This window comes from Lithobates pipiens, unplaced genomic scaffold (genome assembly GCF_037356315.1).
Source record: "Lithobates pipiens isolate NorthernLeopardFrog02 unplaced genomic scaffold, aLitPip1_a1.2 Scaffold_8, whole genome shotgun sequence".
Lineage (NCBI taxonomy): Eukaryota > Metazoa > Chordata > Amphibia > Anura > Ranidae > Lithobates > Lithobates pipiens.
The window spans coordinates 135,494,474-135,516,867 of record NW_027507903.1 but is presented as its reverse complement, the minus strand read 5'-3'; the positions used below and the strand labels follow the sequence as shown (position 1 = coordinate 135,516,867).

General features: G+C 41.5%; 1 protein-coding gene across 1 annotated transcript in view; it reads right to left on the bottom strand.

The window, feature by feature from the left end:
• The window catches only part of KCP (kielin cysteine rich BMP regulator), a 183,197-nt gene that overhangs the window by 122,879 nt on the left and 37,924 nt on the right, over nucleotides 1-22,394 (bottom strand). Inside the window, exons 4-5 of the mRNA XM_077472046.1 lie at nucleotides 15,704-15,921; nucleotides 5,450-5,633 (exon numbers count right to left, since the gene is read on the bottom strand). Coding sequence (XP_077328172.1) covers nucleotides 5,450-5,633; nucleotides 15,704-15,921 — 402 coding nt within the window. The remainder of the gene's footprint in view (nucleotides 1-5,449; nucleotides 5,634-15,703; nucleotides 15,922-22,394) is intronic.

Below are 22,394 nucleotides of genomic sequence, written 5' to 3'. Positions count from 1 at the left end.
GTCTAATTTACATGGTGCAGGAATACCTAGGGGCAAGGTCAGACTTGGACACCTTTCCCACTGAAAATCCTCTGGCTTACTGGGTCTTGAGGATGGATCACTGGCCAGAGCTTGCACAGTATGCAATTGAGCTACTGGCCTGTCCTGCATCCAGCGTTCTTTCGGAACGCACCTTCAGTGCTGCTGGTGGCTTCGTTACCGATCACAGGGTGCGCCTGTCCACCGAATCAGTTGATCGACTGACCTTCATCAAGATGAATCAGTCTTGGATCACCCACAGCTACCAAGCACCTGAAGCTGATGTAACCGAATAATTTTTTTTGAAATACCACATCCCTTCAAGACTGCCTATGCTGATGCTGAGTGACTGTCCTGTTATGTTGATTGTCTATCCTCTTCCTCCTCCGCTGATATGTTGGAAGAACATTTTTGGTTCTGGGTGATGCCAGCAGCCCAATTTTTCTGCCCCTGTTTAACAGGGGCGTTTAATTACAATTTTTGATGCAATGCTTTGCAGCAGGGCTAATTCCTGCAATAAAACTAGAGTATATGGCAGAGGTTGCAGTGTGGTGGCACCAGTGCCTAAGGCCCAATTTTTCTGCCCCTGTTTAACAGGGGCGTTTAAGTACAATTTTTGATGCAATGCTTTGCAGCAGGGCTAATTCCTGCAAAAAAACTAGAGTGTATGGCAGAGGTTGCAGTGTGATGGCACCAGTGCCTAAGGCCCAATTTTTCTGCCCCTGTTTAACAGGGGCGTTTAAGTACAATTTTTGATGCAATGCTTTGCAGCAGGGCTAATTCCTGCAAAAAAACTAGAGTGTATGGCAGAGGTTGCAGTGTGATGGCACCAGTGCCTAAGGCCCAATTTTTCTGCCCCTGTTTAACAGGGGCGTTTAAGTACAATTTTTGATGCAATGCTTTGCAGCAGGGCTAATTCCTGCAAAAAAACTAGAGTGTATGGCAGAGGTTGCAGTGTGATGGCACCAGTGCCTAAGGCCCAATTTTTCTGCCCCTGTTTAACAGGGGCGTTTAAGTACAATTTTTGATGCAATGCTTTGCAGCAGGGCTAATTCCTGCAATAAAACTAGAGTGTATGGCAGAGGTTGCAGTGTGATGGCACCAGTGCCTAAGGCCCAATTTTTCTGCCCCTGTTTAACAGGGGCGTTTAAGTACAATTTTTGATGCAATGCTTTGCAGCAGGGCTAATTCCTGCAATAAAACTAGAGTGTATGGCAGAGGTTGCAGTGTGATGGCACCAGTGCCTAAGGCCCAATTTTTCTGCCCCTGTTTAACAGGGGCGTTTAAGTAAAATTTTTGATGCAATGCTTTGCAGCAGGGCTAATTCCTGCAAAAAAACTAGAGTGTATGGCAGAGGTTGCAGTGTGATGGCACCAGTGCCTAAGGCCCAATTTTTCTGCCCCTGTTTAACAGGGGCGTTTAAGTACAATTTTTGATGCAATGCTTTGCAGCAGGGCTAATTCCTGCAAAAAAACTAGAGTGTATGGCAGAGGTTGCAGTGTGATGGCACCAGTGCCTAAGGCCCAATTTTTCTGCCCCTGTTTAACAGGGACATGTAATTACAATTCTTGATATAATATTTCACAGGAGGGCCCCTTCCTGTGCCCACCCAGAGTAACTGTGAGGACTTATAGTGTTGTGGCACCAGCACCACAACCACCAAAGGTCAATTTTTCTACCACTGTTCAACAATGGCATGTAATTACAATTCTTGATATAATCGTTCACAGCAGGGCGCTCCAGCGCCCACCAAGAGTCACTTTGAGGGCTTACAATGTTGTTGCAAAACCAACACCTTGTTCCGCCATTTCTGCAGAGCATATAGGGCAGGCCCCTACTTTCAAACATCCAACTTACAAACATCTCCTACTTGCAAACGGAAGGAGACAACAGCAAGTGAGATGAAAAAAGATGGACGACAAAACAAATTATACAGGGGTGATAACCCTTCCCTTTGTTTTCCAAAAAGCTTAAAAATATTTTTTTTTGACTGGAGCTACACTTTAAAAATGTACCAGTTGAAAATTACAAACAGATTCAACTTAACACAACAAACCTACACAGTCCCAGTCTTGTTTGCACCGCCTGTATACTGCTGTTCTGAGTATATAGGGCCTGGGGGCCACACGCATTTCCTTTTTTTAATATGGGTACAGGGTTCCCCTTAATATGCGTACAAGACCCAAATAGGCTGGTAATGGGCAGGGAGGGCTACCCATGCCATTTTTCTGAATGATTTTCAACCATATTGCAGGAACCAGATATAACATTAAAACCGCAAGCAGTTTTAAATGGTGTTATTTCCGCTTAATGTCATTTTGTGCAGGGACTGTTCTAAACACGGGAAACACGTGGCACTTCACAGGCATACTACAGACACCCACCAGGCACCATATTTAAAGGAATATTTCACTTTTTTTTTTCACTTTAATCGTCATTAAAATCAGTACTCCCACCAAAACGGTAGTTTTTAAAACTTTTTTTTGCAGTGACCCATGTCCCCTGAGGCAGGAGGCAGGTCGCCAAACCCTTTTTAGGACACTATCTTGCATATTAGCCGTTAAAATTAGCACTTTCCAATTCGAACGTTCGAGTCCCATAGACTTCAATGGGGTTCTAACGTTCGTACCGAACGCGGGGGTCGTTCGCAAGTTCTGGTGCGAACCGAACCGGGGGGTGTTCGGCTCATCCCTACTGGAGACATGCTAGTACCGTTTGTTTAGTGAAAACCCTGGCCCAGTGGTTGTAGGAGGGGGTGGGGGGTGACTTATCGGCATCTGGAAGCCCCCTTTAACAAAATACCGGCCACTCATATGAATGAGTAGGGGTGCCCCTTCTCATAATACCTCTACTCATTCACCAGAAAAAGTGTAAAAATGTAATAAAAACACAGCGACGGTTTTTGACAAATTCTTTATAAAAAATAAATAATTACATTTCCCCAAAGTAGATCCAATGTCAGTCACGATGCACACCATTATTACCTGACTGGAAGAAAAAACAAAACAAAACAAAAAAAACTATGCACCCAATGAAGGCTCCTGCCGTCTGATAGTTCTTAAATAACTAAGGGGCGGGGCCAACCCCTTGTGACATCATCGACCCAGCAGTCCTTTTTTAAGAATTGTAAGATGGCGGGAGCCTTCGTCTGTTTTTTTTTTCCAAGTCAGTGGTAGCGCGGGCATCATGAAGAAGATTTACCCCCCTTGGTTTGCTCAAAAGTTATAGCATTTACAAACTATGGGATTTTTTTTTAACAATTTTTTCTACTAGTAATGATGGTGATCAGCATTTTATAGTGGAACTGCGATATTGCGGCGGACAGTTGGACACTAACTAAAAGTTTTTGCAGACCAATTTTGCAGACCATTGATACTAATACAGTGATCAGTGCTAAAAATATGCACTGTCACTGTACTGACACTGGCTGGGAAGGGGTTAAACATTGGGGGCGATCAAAGGGTTAACTGTGTGCCTAGCTAGTGTGTTTGTGTACTGTGGGAGGTGCTTTTACTAGTGGGGAGACATGGATCCTTGTCCCTGCTTTACAGGAACACAGGATCTATGCCTTCCCTACTGACAGTACACACAGTCCGTTGTTTACAGTACATAGGCAGATCGCTGTTCTGCCTCTGTGCTTAATGATCGGCGGGTGTAGTGTTGTGGAAAATTTTATGATGATGTATTGGATGTATTTTAATATGTATTGTCATAAGAGCCCCCCCAGTTTTCGTTCTCCCCCACCCCGCTCTAAAGAGCTGACTGGGGCAGATTGACGCAGGTTGAGACCTGTTAGGTAGTGGTAAATTTCCTGTTATTTGGAGAGGTGTTTACGGAGTGAGGACATGTCCGCCAGTGAAGGGCTCCTGTACATTGCACAGACAATCGTCTGAGGGGATATGTTTACTCTGCAAAGATCGGTTATGGGCAGATGTACACTCATTGTCTCTTCTGTGTCTGATCAGCACATGTCGAGATTTGCAGCATGCAACTGCTAATAGCCTTCCACATACAAGGAAGGGTAGCATAATCCAGGTATGCATTGTTCTCTGGAACAATGCATAATAAGCGGAATTGTAGTCATCGTTCATTAGTTTTGTTTGGTTTGCGTCATTGAAAGCATTTAGTCGGATTGCACTTGTCGGTTTGCTAGTCTATTTGAATGTATTCATGTCTGTGATTGGTTCTTTTGAAGGTATACAAATGTCTGATTGGCTGTCTGTGAAGACACCACCTTCTTTTATATTGTATTGCATTGTATTGTATTGCTTAACTAACCCTGTTGGAAGGGTTTCTGTATTATGACATCCTGTGTTGTCATGTCCTTATATGGTCATTCACATCCTGTGTTGTTCATTTTCCTGTGAGGTCACAAACTGTGTAGGAGGGGTTTAGCTGTTGGAGGCAAACCCTCCAGGATGTGGCTTCCTGTGTATGTAAATAAAAGAGCCAGGCTCACTACTCCCAGGGGGAGTGATGTTGATGGAGCTGAGAACGTAAGAAGGTGGTCACGTCTGTTTATTTGGATAAGTGGGTAAAGTACAATATATCATTAAGACGAAATGTTATTATTATTAGAAACAGGAAATTTGGCTGTGTGCATAGCATACATCCAAATTTTCATAACAGTAGGCGGACATCGAGTCCACAGTACCTGCAGATCAGCTCCTGCTATGTATATTCAGAGCTGGAGCAGGTCCTATCATATAAGGTCCCCCATCGGATAGTGTTAGTGATAGCACACACAGGTTCTGAAAAGATGAACGGCGCCTGCGCCGTGAGTCCTGGTTCTATCCCCACCATCCAAGTGGACATAGAGTTGGAATATAAAAGAGCCGAGCGCAGTGAGCCCGAGCCCGAAGCGTGGCGAGCGAAGCTCGCCCGCGAGGAGCCCTCTAATTTTCACAACCCTATATCTGCTTGGAGGGTGGGGCTACCACCTCCACTCACGGCCCAGGCGCCGTTCATCTTTGGAGATTTTCCAAACCTTCTTCTGCCCCGTACTGTGCATGCGCAGTACGGGCGGACACTATATGATGGCAGGACTCTATCTGCCAGAACGCCGGCACCACACATGTGCGCCCCAGACCCGGAAGTGTTGGATCACGTACTACGATCCGATCACGTACTACAGTACATGACCTGGGGCAGTAGTGCCACCTTGCCTCCATATAAGTAAGTTATATGGGCAGCAAGTGGTTAAGACACCGGCAGCAATTAAAAACCTAATAAAAATGTAACCCTTCCAAAAAAAAAAGTTTTTGGCTATGGATGCACATTAAACCTGATTGTACACAGGATAACTGCTATATCAGAAAGCAGCATCTTTTCTACTTTGAATATGAATTCCTTCAATAAAGCTTTAATACAAAGTGTAGGCTGTGTATGATATCCTACAACATGCCATTAAATAAAAAGACAGTTAACTTACAGAGACATTGAGGCCAATCCTGACGCAGGGAACACTTAACTGAACCTCCCACGCACACGCAGATGTTACATGTGTCTTTCTTCCATGTCTCGCTGTCCTGATACTCTTTTCCTTCCCATAAACATGAAGGTCGGCGACATTCACAGCTCTCCAAAGTTTTCACTCGGGCCTGTAGGTCGACGTTCTGTAGAGATCAGTTTATGTTAGGTTCATATTCTCAGGCCACATCATGTCACAATATACTGTAAAATCCCTGCTGATGCAGATACAATTCGACAAGCAGAATTTTGACACATTTTAGAGTTACAGATACAGTTCTGATGCAAATCAGAAATTCTTTTGCACCCTGTTAGTTTACTTTGCTTGTTTACTCTACAAGCCAGACTTACCATTTCAGAGATCCTACAGAACATCCATATTCAAGTTTATCTAAACTATTTAACATGTTGCAATTACCCTGTCTTTAGATGCAATGGATATATTGTTTATCTTTTTTTTTCCAGCAATGAAAGAATGTGGGGCTATTCATAGGTACTCCACAAAATCAAGATATACTTTTTTATTTATTTGCTTGTCCATAAAAATATGTACTGACACACTCCATTCATAAAAACTCTCCTAGGTCCTGTAAAATATAGATGTGCTATAACAGTCAATCATGGGCATGCTCACAGGATGCACCAGGTATGCCTGGGAACACCCTAATCCCCCCAGTGTGGTGCAGATTCCATCTGTTTAGACCCCCTGATGTTTCACAAAAGCCCCCTAACGGGGCTGCTAAAAACAATTGCTAAAATATAATAAAAAAAATTTAATTTTTAAAAATAATAAAAAATTAAATAATAAAAATAAAAACTACTGACACCTTCCACTGCCCTACTGACACCAATCTTTGCCCTACTGACCTACCTGGCTTTGACAGGCACCCACTCTCACTTCAGGCTGACTTTACCATGGCAAACTCATCAGGAAGTTTGGCCCCCTCCTCCTTTTCCTGCCGCCAGACCATTCACAAAGTGCAGTGGGCTTCACGCATGTGCTGTTGGGAACCGGTTGTGAAGTCACGAGTCTTCGCTGCCCGTTTCCACTAGCCGAGATGGCTGCGGCAGCACACGACAGCTGATTGAAAAATCGGCTCTGGTGAAGACACCGCTGGATTTGTGGACAGGTAAGGGTCCTAATATTAAAAGTCAGCAGCTACAGTATTTGTCTGAAGGAGCCTGGAGCCCCGTAAACACGATCGGATTTTCCAACGGAAAATGTTCGATGTAAGTTTTTCGTTGGAAATTCCAAGCGTGTGTAGGCTCCATTGGACATTTTCCACCGGAATTTTCGACACACAAAATTTGAGATCTGGATCTCATATTTTCCGACAACAAAATCCGTTGTCGGAAATTCCGATCATGTGTACACAATTCCGACGCACAAAGTTCTTGACGTTCGCAATTTCCAACCAACTTTGTGTGACCTTGTGTATGCAAGACAAGTTTGAGCCAACAACCGTCAGAAAAAATCCCTGGATTTTGTTGTCGGAATGTCCGATCAATGTCCGATCGTGTGTACGGGGCATAAGAGTGTTGGAAACTAGGAACTGATCAGTTGTCCTGTGACATAGAGATGTCTAAAGGAAACTGGGGGAGTTCAGCTGTCCTGGTGAGACATAATGAGAATAGACTTGAACTCAAGCTCCAACTGAGTGTATGCTACTTTTAGAGATTAATGCCAGCAGTACAGGGTCTCAGTTCTGGCCATTCCAAATAACCCTTGGCAGAAAGACTGTTCAGAGAAGCCTAGCCTAGTTAACAGTGTCTTCCTGTTACTACTTTGTGTTCTTACTACTCTGAGTATCCCACAACACCCTAACCCCTCTCCTGTTACAAGTTCTTCAAGCAATAAATCTTAAAAATACAAACCCCTAGACTTTTTTTGGTGCCAGAATGAATGGACTGTTGCTTGTGTGATGGGTAGCCTCTGCACTGTTTTGGGAAAGAACCAGTTAATTAGTTTTCAGGGATCGCCTAAAGGTAAACATAGTAGGAGATAGTTGGATATATTGGGGTAAGCAGTTCCAGAGGATGGGAGAGGATCTGGGGAAGTCCTGGAAGTGAGCATAGGAGAAGGTGACAAAGGACCTAGGAGGTCTTAAGAAGAGCAATAAATCTTGGGAAGAGTGAAGAGAACGGTTTGGTTGGTATTTTGAGAAAAGCTTAGTGCTGTAGCTAGGGGCAGAGTTGTGGATGGCTTTGTAGGTTGCTGTTAGTATTTTGAATTTTATTTGTTGGGTGAGCGGAAGCCAATGGCAGACAGGGGTAACAGACACTGAATGGTTAGTAAAGTGGAGTCTGGCAGCACCATTCATGGTGGATTGAGCAGAGGAAGCTTATGTAAAGGTAAGCCAATGAGGAGGGAGTTGCAGTATTCAAAGTAAGAGATAACCAGGGAGTGAATTGGAAGCTTTATGGTGTCGTTGGTTAGGAAGGGGCATATTTTAGAGATGTTGCAGAGGTTGAGACAGCAAGATATGGAAAGGGATTGGATGCAGGGCTGATGAGAGGGTTTAGATTTCTGAATAACACTGAGCATTACCTAAAATTACTGCATTTCTGGCAAGATCAATGGGCATGTTCTGTACTTGTTCAAGAAAATGTTCTTTGCTCATTACTAATGCAGCTACCATTTCTAAAAACTAAAAAGCTGCAATGTAATAAAGGTTTGTTTTTAAGTCTATATATACATTAACAATTTTAAGTACAGCAGTTAATACAAAGTTTGGTATTACTCTGTAATTGAAGAAACATTCTAAGAGCAGAACAATGTTGATTACAATTTTTTTTCAATATTTGTACTTTATCATGATTAATCTGCTATGATCTTTTATGGTACATATACTACACTATTGTCCTGCCACAAAGTTAAAATATTTTAATCCACTAAAATCATGGCTATCTGTTACTAATGAAACTAAAGTACCCACAGAGGAGCACTTACTTTTCAAGGTTATTATTATTGCAGATAAATTAATTACCTGGATGTTAGGGACACTTGGCCTTTGAAGGATCATATCTTGTTTCTTTGAATTATTAGCTCCAATGTCTGGCACCAGGAATGTTAAGCTTGAGAGGGAACATTTATCTTAAACACTTAATCCAGTCTCTAGGGAACGCCCTATCAGTTTGGGCCTTTGGACACTCTGACCCAACGTAACTAAGTACAAAAACAACAGTCTTTGTCTTGAGTTCAAGAAAAGATATCTGCAAATCCTTTTCCACTAATGATTCCCAAAAGACTTCTTGTAAAACACATTTTGTAAGTAAATATTTCAAACAATCCAAATATATTTGGGATGCTTAGTCTTAAAACGAATCACATAGAAATTACTAGCAGACCACAAACCAGGGCAATTGAAAATGAAAATATGATGGGAACCCTCCATAAGCAGAGGTTATCTTAAAGAATAATTATCATGAGAGATGTATTGAGACTATGAGGCTATGTTAAGCATTCCTTTTGAAAATGCATGCTGTCTAACTGTCATGTATATGATGCATTGGCTTCTAGATGCTGATTCAATTAACTTGGACAAGTATAGATGTAAGAAATGCTGACTTCGTTTCATTACAGTATGCATTTTTTTTTCAATGTATTGATGTCGGACATACAGTAGCTAGGCAACAAATTTTTTTTAGCAGGAAGCCAGCAATGGTAGCCTTCATAATTTAGGTGCAAACTGCATGAAAAGGAGCATATATATAGATCGAGGATTAAAGTTTTTGGAATTTTTAAGGTGCACATTTACAACAATGTTATTAGAAAAAATGTAAATTTATTAGAAAAAACATTAAAAACAAACATCCACAGAGCCTCAAAACGTATGAATTGCTTTTGAATATACAGGTAACTTATATGACCATGCTGGAATTTTATGCTTTACTCTATGCAAATCCATGAAATCCTTAAAATTGTACATGTTTTTGAATACTTGTTGTGTATTTTGATCATTTATTATGTTACTTTTTCTTAAAACTCTTTCTATTTCTAGTGTATACTGTGCCTGATATCAAAATTCTCCTGAAGAAGCCATTAACCAAGGCGAAACATGTAGAGATCAAATCAGTTTGCATCTGTTAATGTACTATATCATCATATATTTATTTGTCAATGTTTGTTTTTAATGTTTTTTTCTAATAAATGTACATTTTTTCTATCAACATTGTTGTAAATGTGCACCTTAAAAATCCCCCAAACTTTGATACTCGATCTATATATACATTTTACTAGGGGATGTGGTGCAGAATTCATGCTAGATGATTAGTAAAAATTCTTCTGCATGAAAAAGAGATCAATAGATTCACAGATATAGTCTGCTGGCAGAACTTATGGCAGATCTCTGCTTTCTTTTCCAAAGTCAACCTTTTCCTTGCCCTCTCCCACCACCTTAGCCTCACTATTGGTCTTTTAATGTGATTGGAGACCTCATTAACCAATAGGAATGTTCAGGATGTTCAGGGCAAAGAGGTTCTGTGGGAAAGCTAGACTTTCACAGTAAAAGTTAAGAATGTTATATAACTTAGGCTGCTTTAACCCCTTAGAGCCGGTGCCAGCCCGCCCTTTAGTGGGTGTAGAATGCCAGGAGGCGGGGTGGGGCTTATGGTCATGTGACAGCCATGATTGTCTGTCACAGTGGTCACATGATTGCAAAGGAGCTTTCCGTTAGCTGTCAGTAACTGTTCTGGGAGTGCACAGGGCATGTGTTCTTGGCACAGCTCTACAGGCACTATATCATGTAAATATGGCGCCAAGGCCTGTCTGCCAAGAGGCCGCATATTTGCGTGTGCTCAGTGCCAAGAGGTTAATCTATGTATCTACTGACTGGTCAAATTGATGTCAGTAAAGAGGAACGACAGTCATTGTCAGAAACAATAAAAGAAGGCAGCTGTAAATACTGTAGCTGATGACTTTTAAAAAACACTTACCAGCCCAGGAGTCCAGTGCTGCTGTTGTACCCGGACTGGTATTTCGCTGGTCTTCGCTGCCTGTGGGAAGCCAGTTATGACTTCCTGCTCTTTCACAGCCAGCACCCAACTGCGCATTCACAAGAGGTGCTGCACTTTCAGATTGCTCCTGCAGCCTCCTGGGACATGTGATGTGTCCCCGGAGGTTGCAGGCCGGAGGGGGGCCAAACTTCCCCAATTCTCCCAATGTTCACAGAGGGGGGAGGGGGAGAATAAGCAGAACATTCACTTTTAAGTGAAATTCTGCTTTAAAGCATATCTATGGTCAGAATGTATAATCATATATTCATTTCCACATTGTATTTCAACTGTTTCTAAGCTACTGAATGATCTTGAAGTTTGTAAACTTACTTTGTGAAGATCCCCATACATTTACTTACCTTGAATTATGTAACATGCTCATTATGCCCTGTAAGTAGACACTGCCGTGTCACAGGATTCACTTGGCCTTCCTTCCAAAATACAGAGGTGCTAACAGAGGGAAAGTTAGTACAAAAATCTCTGCTTGCAGGCAGCATGGTACCATGGGGCATGTAGTCCTTAGAAATTGGAAGGTAAACAGCAGAGGAGAAAAGCATTCAGGGGATCCAGGAAGTTGTAGAAAGTGATGGCCAGCAGACAGGCAAAACTCTTAACATGAAAGGAGATTTTTAAAATAATTTTGATATTGAATTGTCAGATACAAATATTGTTTTTATTGATATTGCAATGTTGATGTCATAAAATGAAAGTTTATGCTGTGACCATAGAACTCAATGACTACTTATGTGCCGCTTCCTATGGCAGTGCACATGTGGGCTCGCTCCTGAGGTTGTCTGTGGGTGTCTATAGACACCCACAGTCTGGTTCAGCCCCGCCCATGATATCTGCTCACAGGATTTGATTGACAGCAGTAGGAGCCAATGAGAGGAGAGAGACGCTGCAGACAGGCACACTGCTTGATCAAGATAGGACTCGGGTAAGTACACAAATACTGGTACATTTTTTACCTTAATGCAGCGAATACAACTACTTTATTGTATCTTTCAAATTCTTGCAAGCACTCTGTACACTTCTTGATCAACAACAGATGAGATTTCCCTCATGTAGTAAAGTGCTGTGCAAACTAGAGGTCGACCGATATGGGTTTTTCTCTGGCCGATGCCGATGCCGATATCTAGAAATCATGGCGGCCGATAGCCGATATATGATGCCGATTTTTTTTGGGCCGATATGTTAGGCCGATTTTATTTTATTTATTTTTTTTTTTCCTTTTTTATTTTTTTTTTTAATCCCCCTTGATCTAACACACCTTTCCCACTGGGGCGTTTTTCAGGCGCTTTTGGGCTAAAAATAGCGCCTGTAAAATGGCTCCCCTGCAGTCTGTGTGAAACTTTCACACTGAGGCGATGCGCTGGCAGGATCTTAAAAAAAAAGTCCTGCAAGCAGCACGTTTGGAGTGGTGTATACCGCTCCTCCACCACTCCTGCCCATTGATATGAATGGGCACCACTGCTGAAGCGCATGCAATGCGATTTGGCAGCAGTGCTTCATGGGCGCATTTAACCTCTTCCTTGGCCGCTAGCTGGGTTATATGTGCCCCACTAGCAGCCAAATGGCACCGCTAAAATGATGGTAAAGAGCCGCTAAAACTTGCGTTTTACCATCAACGCCTGCCCGCTCCACTGTGAAAGCAGCCTTCATAAGTGATACAGAAAATTTCTTACATTTAAACATTTATTAAACAAAACAAACCTCCAATCAGTTTACTTGTATGTATGATTTAGATCAAAAAAAAAAAAACCTATATATTAAATAAAAACAGGTAGTCAAAACTTTTGTACGAAAAAAAAAAAATGGGCTAACTTTACTGTTTTTATTTTATTTTTATTTTTTAAATAGTGTATTTTTTTCCAAAAAAAAAATGCATTTGAAAGACCTCTGTGCAAATGCCGTGTGACATAAAATATTGCAACAACCGCTATTTTATTCCCTAGGATCTCTGCTAAAAAACTATATATAATTTTTGGGGGGGTCTAAGTGATTTTCTGGCAGAAAATACAGGATTTTTACTTGTAAGCAACAAGTGTCAGAAAAGATTTAGTCTTTAAATGGTTAAACTGAGAACTTCTACACACAGAGATGATTTCATTCATTCAAGTGTAAACATTGTATCATTCTGTTCTTTTCTTGGCAGTCTGCCCAGAGAGGAGGAAAGGGTTTCTATGAGGACTCAGGCATCTTACACTGACTGAAATGACTTCTGTAATAGAAAAGTCCCACTGTAGTTCTAAATCGTCTTTTTATCAGCTCAAATCGGCCGATGCCGATTATTTAAAAAACGGCAAATATCGGCCGATATATCGGTCGACCTCTAGTGCAAACTGTTGGCACTATATAAATCCTGTATAATGATAATAATAATTAGTAAATTGTTTTTTATTGCTGTCTGTGTTCATATTAGGAAGATGCACCGTTATTACCGAGACTGGGAAGAATATCCCTTTTTTGGGTTGTGTCCAGAACAGGAATAGAGGGGAAATCCTCCAATAGAGCCCTAATGCTGGTGACCCCAGTCACAACCAAGTAAATGCACATATTCGCCAGTAGGTTTGTGCAATTTGTTTCGTAACGAATCGAAATTCGGCCGAATTTTGCATCTTTCGGACATTTGGATGCATCCGTATGTCCGAATAAAAAAATAACGAATTACAACGAATACAAAAGAAATCATAGCGGACATTACAAATGAATTTGACATGATTCGGTAATTCTTTAAAGAGCTAATGAAACAAAAGGTCAGCTCAAAGTAAATCTTATAGTCCAATTAGCTGATTCATTTTGTGCCGGAGGTTGGATTACTGGCAAAGTGCATTCCTGAGAACTGAGTTAGAAGGGTGTTTATATTGTATTTGAGCCGAGGAGAAGAGACGTTGTCATTGTGTGTGTTAAAAGATTCAATAAACAAATGACTTTCCAAACTACAAATCATTTACCGCATATAACAAATGAGTTTGACAGGATTCGAGATTCAGTATAACTAATATCGACACTCTAGGAATAATAACGAATTATCCGAAAATGTATTAACGTAACATAACGAACAGGGGCGTAACTATAGGGGTGCAGCAATTGCGGCCGCAACTGGGCCCTGTGCTGCAGGGGGCCCAAGCAGCCCCCTTTACATATGGCCGGCAGCAGCATAGGCAGCTAGGGGTACCAATGCACCATGCACATGGGTGGCTGGAGGTGGAGGGTGAATAGCAGAGCTCCATGCTCGACGATCACACTGGCTGCTCTTTAGTTGTGCATTCCCCGCATGACCCGTGTCCTCGGCCGGCTCCTCAGAGTACCCCTCTCCTGCTCCATGCATTGCCGCTCAGTCCGATGTCTGTTCTCCCCAGCCAGAGTGAAAAAAAAAAAAACTACTGATGCCAGTGGTGGAACTACAGGGTTCACAAAGGTCATACCTGTGACCACGGCCTGGAGTTCCACCGCCGGACTCGGAGGGAAGGGAACGGGCTGGGGTTAAGGGGGGGCCCTTCATGGTTTCTTGCATCGGGGCCCTGAAGGTTCTAGTTACGCCACTGATAACGAATATAACAGAACAAAATTATGTATTTTACGAATGACAACGAACCGAAACTAAACAAAATTTTCCGTTTGTGCACAAGTCTATTCGCCAGCACTAAGGATCCTCGAATATCATCCAAAGGCTTTTTATTGCAGAAAGATCACATCACAAGAACAAGTGCAATGTTTCAGAACCACGCAGGACCTCTTCGTTGGGCATGTGATGACAATAGAGTCCTGCGCAGCTCCGAAACTTTGCACTTGTTCTTATGATGTGATCTTTCTGCAATAAAAGCCTTTGGACGATATTTGAGGATCCTCGGTGTGCTGGGGAATGTGTGCATTTATCTGTGATGCTTCGAGTATCCAGCTGGTAGTCGCTACAGCACCCACTACTGAAGACCCCCGTTTCCAGGAACATTTGCAATGGGAACTTAGACAAGCCTGGTCGCTACTGGGGATTCACTGACTTTGGAGGGCTTACCTCTCGCTTCCTGTCTTGGCTATGGGACAGAAAGTAAAGGAAAATCTCCCCAATGAGACACAGATGGCAAAAAAACGAATTCTATGAAAAAGTTTTGGCTTTAGTTGTACTGCAATCCTACATCTGTCTTTCATAGGTCCACTCTGCTTATTCCTATGGATTTTCTGCCACATATTCCAGCTCTTATACAGGCCAAACATGCTTGCATAGACCGGTCACTCTGATGTTTTAGGGATTTAGAAAATATCTGAAGAACAACCACGGGAATATAAATTTGGTCTACAAAAAATTCCACTTGTTTTTCTCCTAATTTAAACAAACAGCATCTTAATACAACATGTGAAATACTACCTTAATGACACAGCAGTGACGCATAATTTAACAATGTTATCTCACACTGCCAAGTAAATTAAAAATATCAGCACATTCCTCCAAACTTCCCCGGAATGTACCAATCATAGAAACTATTTTGAGATTCAGCAACCATTGTCTGGCATCTGCAAGTTTGGAGAACAGATTTGTAATTAGTTCCAGTGGAGAACAAATTATAAACTCAAAAGGTTTTTGGTTCACTAAAATCTCAAAGCCTCTTTTAGGTAAATAGGTAGGGAATACATTTCATGGTCTTTATGGTGCTATGATTACGTAAAACAGTAAGCGACACCTAAAAGAATGACCTCCATGTTAAAAAATATGTAAACCCAAGATTTCATATTCCTGATATGTGCCTTCTGTACCATTTATTTGTATGAAAAAATATCCTGTTTTCTTTGTATTGCTTCCCTTGTGTGAGATCCCTGGTGTTTCTGCCATTTTTCTTTTAAAACCTGACCCACGCTAGGGATGTGAGCACTGCTTGGTCAGTGCTCTCCTCCAATGATCAGACTTGTCCTGAAACCACCCTCCTCAACCCCTGCATTGCCATTCACTGCGAAGACCAGTGTACTGCTGTTTCTCCTCCCCTAGCTCTTAGGCGGTTGAGAATAGAGGGAATATGATCACTTATGGGGGAAAAAAATGGAAAAAAATGTATTTATCATTTTTTTTATATCTATACACAAATGTTTTGCCTTTCATTTCTATTTTAAACTGAATTGGTTGTTTAACAAGGGGAGGGCTTACATATACTTTACGTTTAGCAAAGTAACCGAGAATATCGACTCATTAAAAACACATTTGTTTTCCTTTAAAGGTGGCTCTGCTGACCTGAACTTTTACCATATCCAACATGTTTGTCAGGCCCTGCACAATGTCCTCCAACCTCCGGATCCGTTCTTCCTGAGTGAGGGGAGGAGAAGGGGCTTCACTCTGTTGCTGCTGGTAGTTGCGAGTGTCAGAGAGATCTGGAGCTCTTGGCTGTCTCTGTATATCGTCATTCTCCATGTGTCGTTCTTCCGGCAAGGAGAAAGGAAGAGGGAGAGAATCTGAGGGAACAGAAACACAAGACAAGTTAGGAATGTGTAGTGCTACCCCCAGAGGAGCCACTGAATTGTTTTGTGATTTCTCTGCACACCTGAAGATAACACACCTCGCTCACTCAGCACTTACCAACATACCTTGGGATATTTCCAAGAATTTATTATGCCAAGCATAGTCTAAAAGGATTAACAAATGTACTCATACAAACAATCAATAAGACAATAATGTTACTCTGAGAGATATGGTTAACCACTTGCCGACCGCCCACAGTACATTTACTCTCGGTGACCGGCATGGGCAGGCTGGGTCACATACGTGTACGCCATCCAGCTTGTTCCAATTTGAAGCAAAATAATGGTCAGTGAGCATCAATGCAGCCTGATTAGTGCCCATCTGCAGCTTTAGTGCAGCCTGATCTGTGCCCATCTGCAGCCTGATCTGTGCCCATATGCAGTTTAATCAGTGCCCATCTGCAGTCTAATCAGTGGCCACCTGCAGCATTGCTCAGTGTCCATTTGCAGCCTTGCCGTTTTATATGCTGCCATTGAGGGATAGGTTCCCAGCAGACAAAGGATTCATGTTTATGATTTTCAGTCTTTTATCAGACCCAGGGCACCCTATTTTTTGTCTGTGGACGTGTACTCTGATTTAGTAAAAGTCTAATTCAACATCAGACAGGGATAGAAATTGTTGTGATCTCTCTCTTTCACTCCTGCTGGGATAGTCCCACTTTTCCTTTTCTTTACATGGCTGTATGTGCAGAGCCCCAAACTGCCCTGATGTATTTAAAAAATAACAGTGAGCGCAGGGAGAAGAACCCCCCGCTCCTGTCACAGCAGGAGAGGGGGCAGGATCTGGAACATCTTACATGTTCCACCCTAAATAAAGGTTGAACATGTAACATGCTCTAAAGATGAAACTATATCCAACAATGTTACAGTTTCCCCAAACAGTTAGGCTGGGTTCACACCACTGTACTGCAATTTGGGCGCAGCATGATAGTATGCATGTTTTTGGGTGCAATCCCATTGACTTCTATTAGACCCTGCATTTTCATGAAAGCACATTGAAGTCCTGCATACTACATCTTTGTTGCACTTTCAGAAAGTGCTGATGTCTACGGGATAGCACCCAAAACCGCATGTAAAACGTGCATGCAATTGCACTGCAACAAAACCACAGCACATCGATGTGAACATGGCCTCACTTTCAAGACATGCATTCACTGATAACTGTTACACACTTGTCATGCGACTTTGGACTCTAAAGTCACATCTCATGTTTTGCAATGACAACTGTTCAAATGTGTGCAACTTTAAAAAGGTTCCTGCACTACTTTGGTCCAACTTTCATTGACGTACACGGCAATGTTAACCTTCAAAAGTTGCATGAAAATTGCACCTGAATGTTATACATGCGACGGTTGTGCAACAGTTGTCCATTCTTTAATTAATCACATTTTTATGGGCCATTTTATTTACACAAGTTCCACTCACAGCCATAAAAAGTAAATTCACATACACCTATTATATTATAATTGTTAGTACATAGTTTAATTTTTTCCTCTATAACAGTTCATAAAGGCTAAGAAAATAACCAAAACCATATACTTTGTCATTATGAAAGATTAGGCAAAAATAAAAATGCCTATTTTGTGCTGTTGAATGATCCTTGTGGGCAGATGTCTGCCCCATAGGGAGAGAAAAGAGAAGAAAAAAAGAAGAAACAGAAAACGAAAAAACAGGAGAAAAAAATAAAAAACACCAAGTATACAAGCATGAACAAAACCTACACAAACCTACACAAAACTCTGGGAAGCCCCCTCTCGACCATCAACCGCTACATAACATAACATATCAGCCAAGCCATATCCAACCACACCAACTCTGAGTCTCACTAGTAAACCCTAACTTTTCAAAAAATGAGAACTCAGTATGTCTGAGCTCAAGGATTCTATCCAAGGTGACCAACAGTTGTCCATTATCATTGGTCAAAGCCAAAGTCACATCCAAGTTGCACCCATCTAAAGTTGCACTCTAAAGTCACAGGACTTTGGAGTCCTACAAGTGTGAATGAAGCCTTATAGATATTAGTGTGCTTATGATAGACGGTCATCGAATAAAAGCAGCCGGCAACTCCATAACATCAAGCGTATTTATTTTAAAGCCTTCACAGTGAGTACCATCAGCAGCAGACTAGTTTCGGCGATAAGCTTTATGTATGTACTGATGATAGCTCTCAACAGAATTGGTTGGTGTCATACCCAGTCGCATGTATAGCACCATGGCAATTGCAGATCAAACATAGGCTAAGACGGCAGCTTCATTGACTCTAAGGTAAAGGAAAGTTTAGTTTTACTTTAACTGAACCAGCTAAAGCTGGAAGCTGATTGGTTTCTATGCACATCTGCTCCTGATTCTGTCTGCTCTAGTATTAATAAATTGTGCTTTTGTACATGTGCATGTTATCCGCTGACCATCCACAATTTGTTTTTGTCTGCACAGGAAACATTGCTTTTATATACATGCTGTCTGTGCGCATGGAGTAATCAAAGCCCCTGTTTGTGTAAGTAGAGAGATTTGTGTTTTGGACCCTGTAGGGGTTTCCATTTCATTATGAAGTCTGCCCGAGCTCCTCACACCCCTATAACCTCTCTCGGGTCCCCAGCAGGGCTGATACCTCCACAGGGACAATACAGATTACTGTGAGCGAGGAGGAAACACTGAACTCACTGTACAGCTTTGTTTGTGCGGGAAGGCAGGACACGGAGTGAAGCACATTAGCCAAGGAAGGGGGGGGCTACGTTTAATTCACACAAGTTCATTATAGGCCGGTGGAGGGTTCATGTAGATTTATTATATGATGATATGCCAGTTATTGTGACTGGTTACCTATTTATTTATTAAAGGGATATTAAAATTCATGCTAAAGGACATAAATCCCTTATTCTGATTAAATCATATAAACCTGTAATGTGACTGTTGTATTCCTCTCTTGGAATATTTTTTTATTTACTGTATGTAGAGGCTAATTAAGTCATTGAGAATCTTCGCACAATAAAATCTGTCACTATTGACTTCAATTATCCAATCTTGTGAAAGCCAAATTCCAGTTTCCGTATTTCATTTGCACATGGTTGAGCATTTAACCACTTACATACCAGCCTATAATACCCTTTCATTACCAGGCTACTTTTTAGTTTTCAGTGCTGTGATAGATTGATTATTACTTGGCCATGCAACACTGTACCCTAAATCAATTTTATATCATTTGTTTTTGAGACAGATCGGTATTTCGCTTGGTGGTATTTAAAAAAAACATTGTTTTTAAAAAGCTTTACTATAAAAAGACAAAACAGGAAGAGGGCATGTTCTCCACAGTGGTGGAGTCTTTGATAGTAGGAAAAACTCTGTGTCTTACCTTACCCCCAAACTCCTCTTCCCTTTCCAGCACAAAATTCTGCAACCTACCCTCCCAAAACCCCCTTTTAGCACATATCCCCCCTCCCAGCACAAATCCCCTCCCCCTTCTAGCACAAATCCTCCCCTTCCAATCCCCCTTCTAGCCCAAATCATCTCCCTCCAATTCCCATCTCCCACTTCTAGCACAAATCCTACCCCTCCAATCCCCCCTTCTGGCACATATCCCCCCCTATTTAAAATCCTCCCCTATTTAACCATTCCTCCCTCTTCTGGCACATATCTTCTCCTCTTCCAAATTCCTTTGTTACCTGACCACCCCCCCCCCCTCGCCCCTTGCCCTCCACCACCACCACCCCTTTCTCATGACAGCTTTGATGTGCATTGTTGTTACAGGCAACTGTAGGGGGGAAAATGCAAGCTGCTGCAGTGGGGAAATTGTGGTGCTAATGACTCAGGGCACCTTGCAGGATATGCAGGGTGGGTGCCCTGGGTGTGCAGTGCTAGCATGCCTTTCACAGATGAATCTGTGAAGCCAAGTGTAGTAACTTGTTTCGGCACTGGGCTGGCTGTGGGACTCAGCACGATTCAGGAGGGTGCCATGATTTTGTTGAAATACCAGGTTGGTCTTGTGGCAAATAGAGGTATGATTCTATGTCCCTAAAAATGTTTCGCCCAGGGCAGCTGCCCCTGCGTTCCCTTCCATGCTACACCACTGGCAGTAAGTCAATGGTTAGAATTCGGTTTGAGCCAATTACATTTTTTGAAAGCCCTTACAAATGTTGATACCTAAATGGACTCCCAAGTGTATTAAACAGGTTTCCTTATTTGTATGTACTGTATATTGCCTATTTAGAAGTATATTTATATATACGTTGAGGGGAAATTATTACAACTGGAGGAACCACAATCTGCAGCTATCCATGGCAACTTATCAGCATCTATCTTTAATTTTCAAAAGTTAAAGTGACACTAAACTCTATTAAAAAAGGTTATTCAAATACAAATTCTTAACTCAAAAGTATCTATTATTGCTCTAGGCCTCTTGCAATTTTTTATTTTCTTTTTACTGTGATCTGAGACGTCCCTTGTACACACGGTCGGAGATTCCAATAACCAAATCTGACGGATTTTGTCCGACGGATTTTGTCCGATGGATTTGGTCCGAAACTGTTGCATACACACGGTCGGACAAAGTTGTCGGAAAATCCGACGTGATTGCATTATTTCGTTACAACGGAACTACGTTCACGCTAGTAGCCAATAGCTTTGGTGTAGGAATTTGATCTGAGCATGCGTGGCACTTTGTCCGATAGGAATTCTCTACACATGATCAGAGTATGTCCGATCGGAGCATTTTGTCGGAAAATTTTACCAAAAAGTTGGAAAACTTGGTTCGTCGAATACTCCGACGGAAACAGTCCGATGTAGACCACACACAGTCGGAATATCCGACAAAACGGTCCGATCGAACACATTCCATCGGAATCTCCGACCATGTGTACAAAGGCTAAGAGGATTTTGCACATGACTACAACTAATAGGCGCTGAAAGTAAGGACAGAAAGGAGAAGTTTTGAGAGTGGATGTATATGGATTATTATGGAGGTTAAAGATATGTGTCACTTTAAATGAACAAGCTGAAGATTGATTACTATGCACAGCTGCTCCAAATTCATTCTGCTCCAGTGCTCCAGTCTTAATAAATTTCTCACTTTTTATTATAAACACAACACTTTTTTGTTTGCCCCTATTTATCATGACCTGAACTCAAAGGTCTATGACTTTTTTATGTATTTCTCTCAAATATTGTTCACAAATCTGTCTAAACCTGTGTTAGTGAGCACTTCTCCTGATTGTCCTGATTGGTCAGCATGATTATTGCACAGGTTGTGCCTTAGGCTGGCCACAATAAAAGGCCACAAAAGTGTTGCGTTTATAGTTTTGCGTTTATAATTTTACTCAGTGTATATTAGAATATACTTATAAATTAAATTGTTCATATACCGTAAAGAATAAAGAAACTGTTCTTTCATACTCTCCTATACCATACATAATCATTTACAATAATGAATGTTTGCAACAAAAGGTGAAACTTTCTAATGGTGAAACTTTTCCTAGAACACGTGCATTATAATATATACGAGGACTGCATTAACAGTTAGAATTTTGTTAATTCAGATAAGAAACAAAAAAAATGTAATCTTTCAACAACTGTTCTTGTCATTATGGTCAAAAACGGTCCTTGATTTGTCCCTGTGAACTCTTCGTTCACGTGCCATGTAAATATCTTAATCTTTGTATGGAAGAGATAAAAACAATTTACAGGAACAAACGTTTTACTTTTGGAGTAACTTTGACAAGCGCATGTGGGTAAGACTTTTTTTTGTGTCCCAGAGCGAATTCAACGGTTAGAAATTTGTTTGTTCCCATAAAACTTGACGAAATGTTTCTATCCTTAGATTTTGTTTGCACGCTCTGCGTGAATACAATTGTTGATTCAGTGCCTTTAACTCTTAGATAATCAAATGTTCTCGAAAATTAACATTTTCTAATGAAATTCTACAAGTGTAAAGCCTGCTTAACCCTTGGTGGGGCCTAATAGTTTTTTTTAAAATTCATAGACTAAGTGATTTGTGCAGCAGATAATGCACTAGAGTGTGATAAGGTTACTATATAGTATTGCTACCTGAGGTAGAAGTAGACCTAGTTGTCTACTATCCATCAGTACATTGTACTTTATTGTACGAAGTTGGTGTATTTTCAGACACACAGTCCAGCCCACACTGCTTCGTGTCTAAGAGCCCATAATAGAAACATCCTGAAGTAATGAACGGAGCTGGGGGCAATGAAAGGTCTGAGGATGGGGGAGAGAGTAGGAATTCTGATTGATGTGGGAAGTAGGCAGGACAAAGGACCTCATCGTGTTATTAGGATGAGGGGGTCTCAGACACCTTTTAATTAATGTAATGAGGCATGAACTAAAAAGGCCTCTTCCAATGTATAGAGACAGCATAGGGGTAATATGGATAAAATTGGTCAGCGGAAGGAACAGTGATA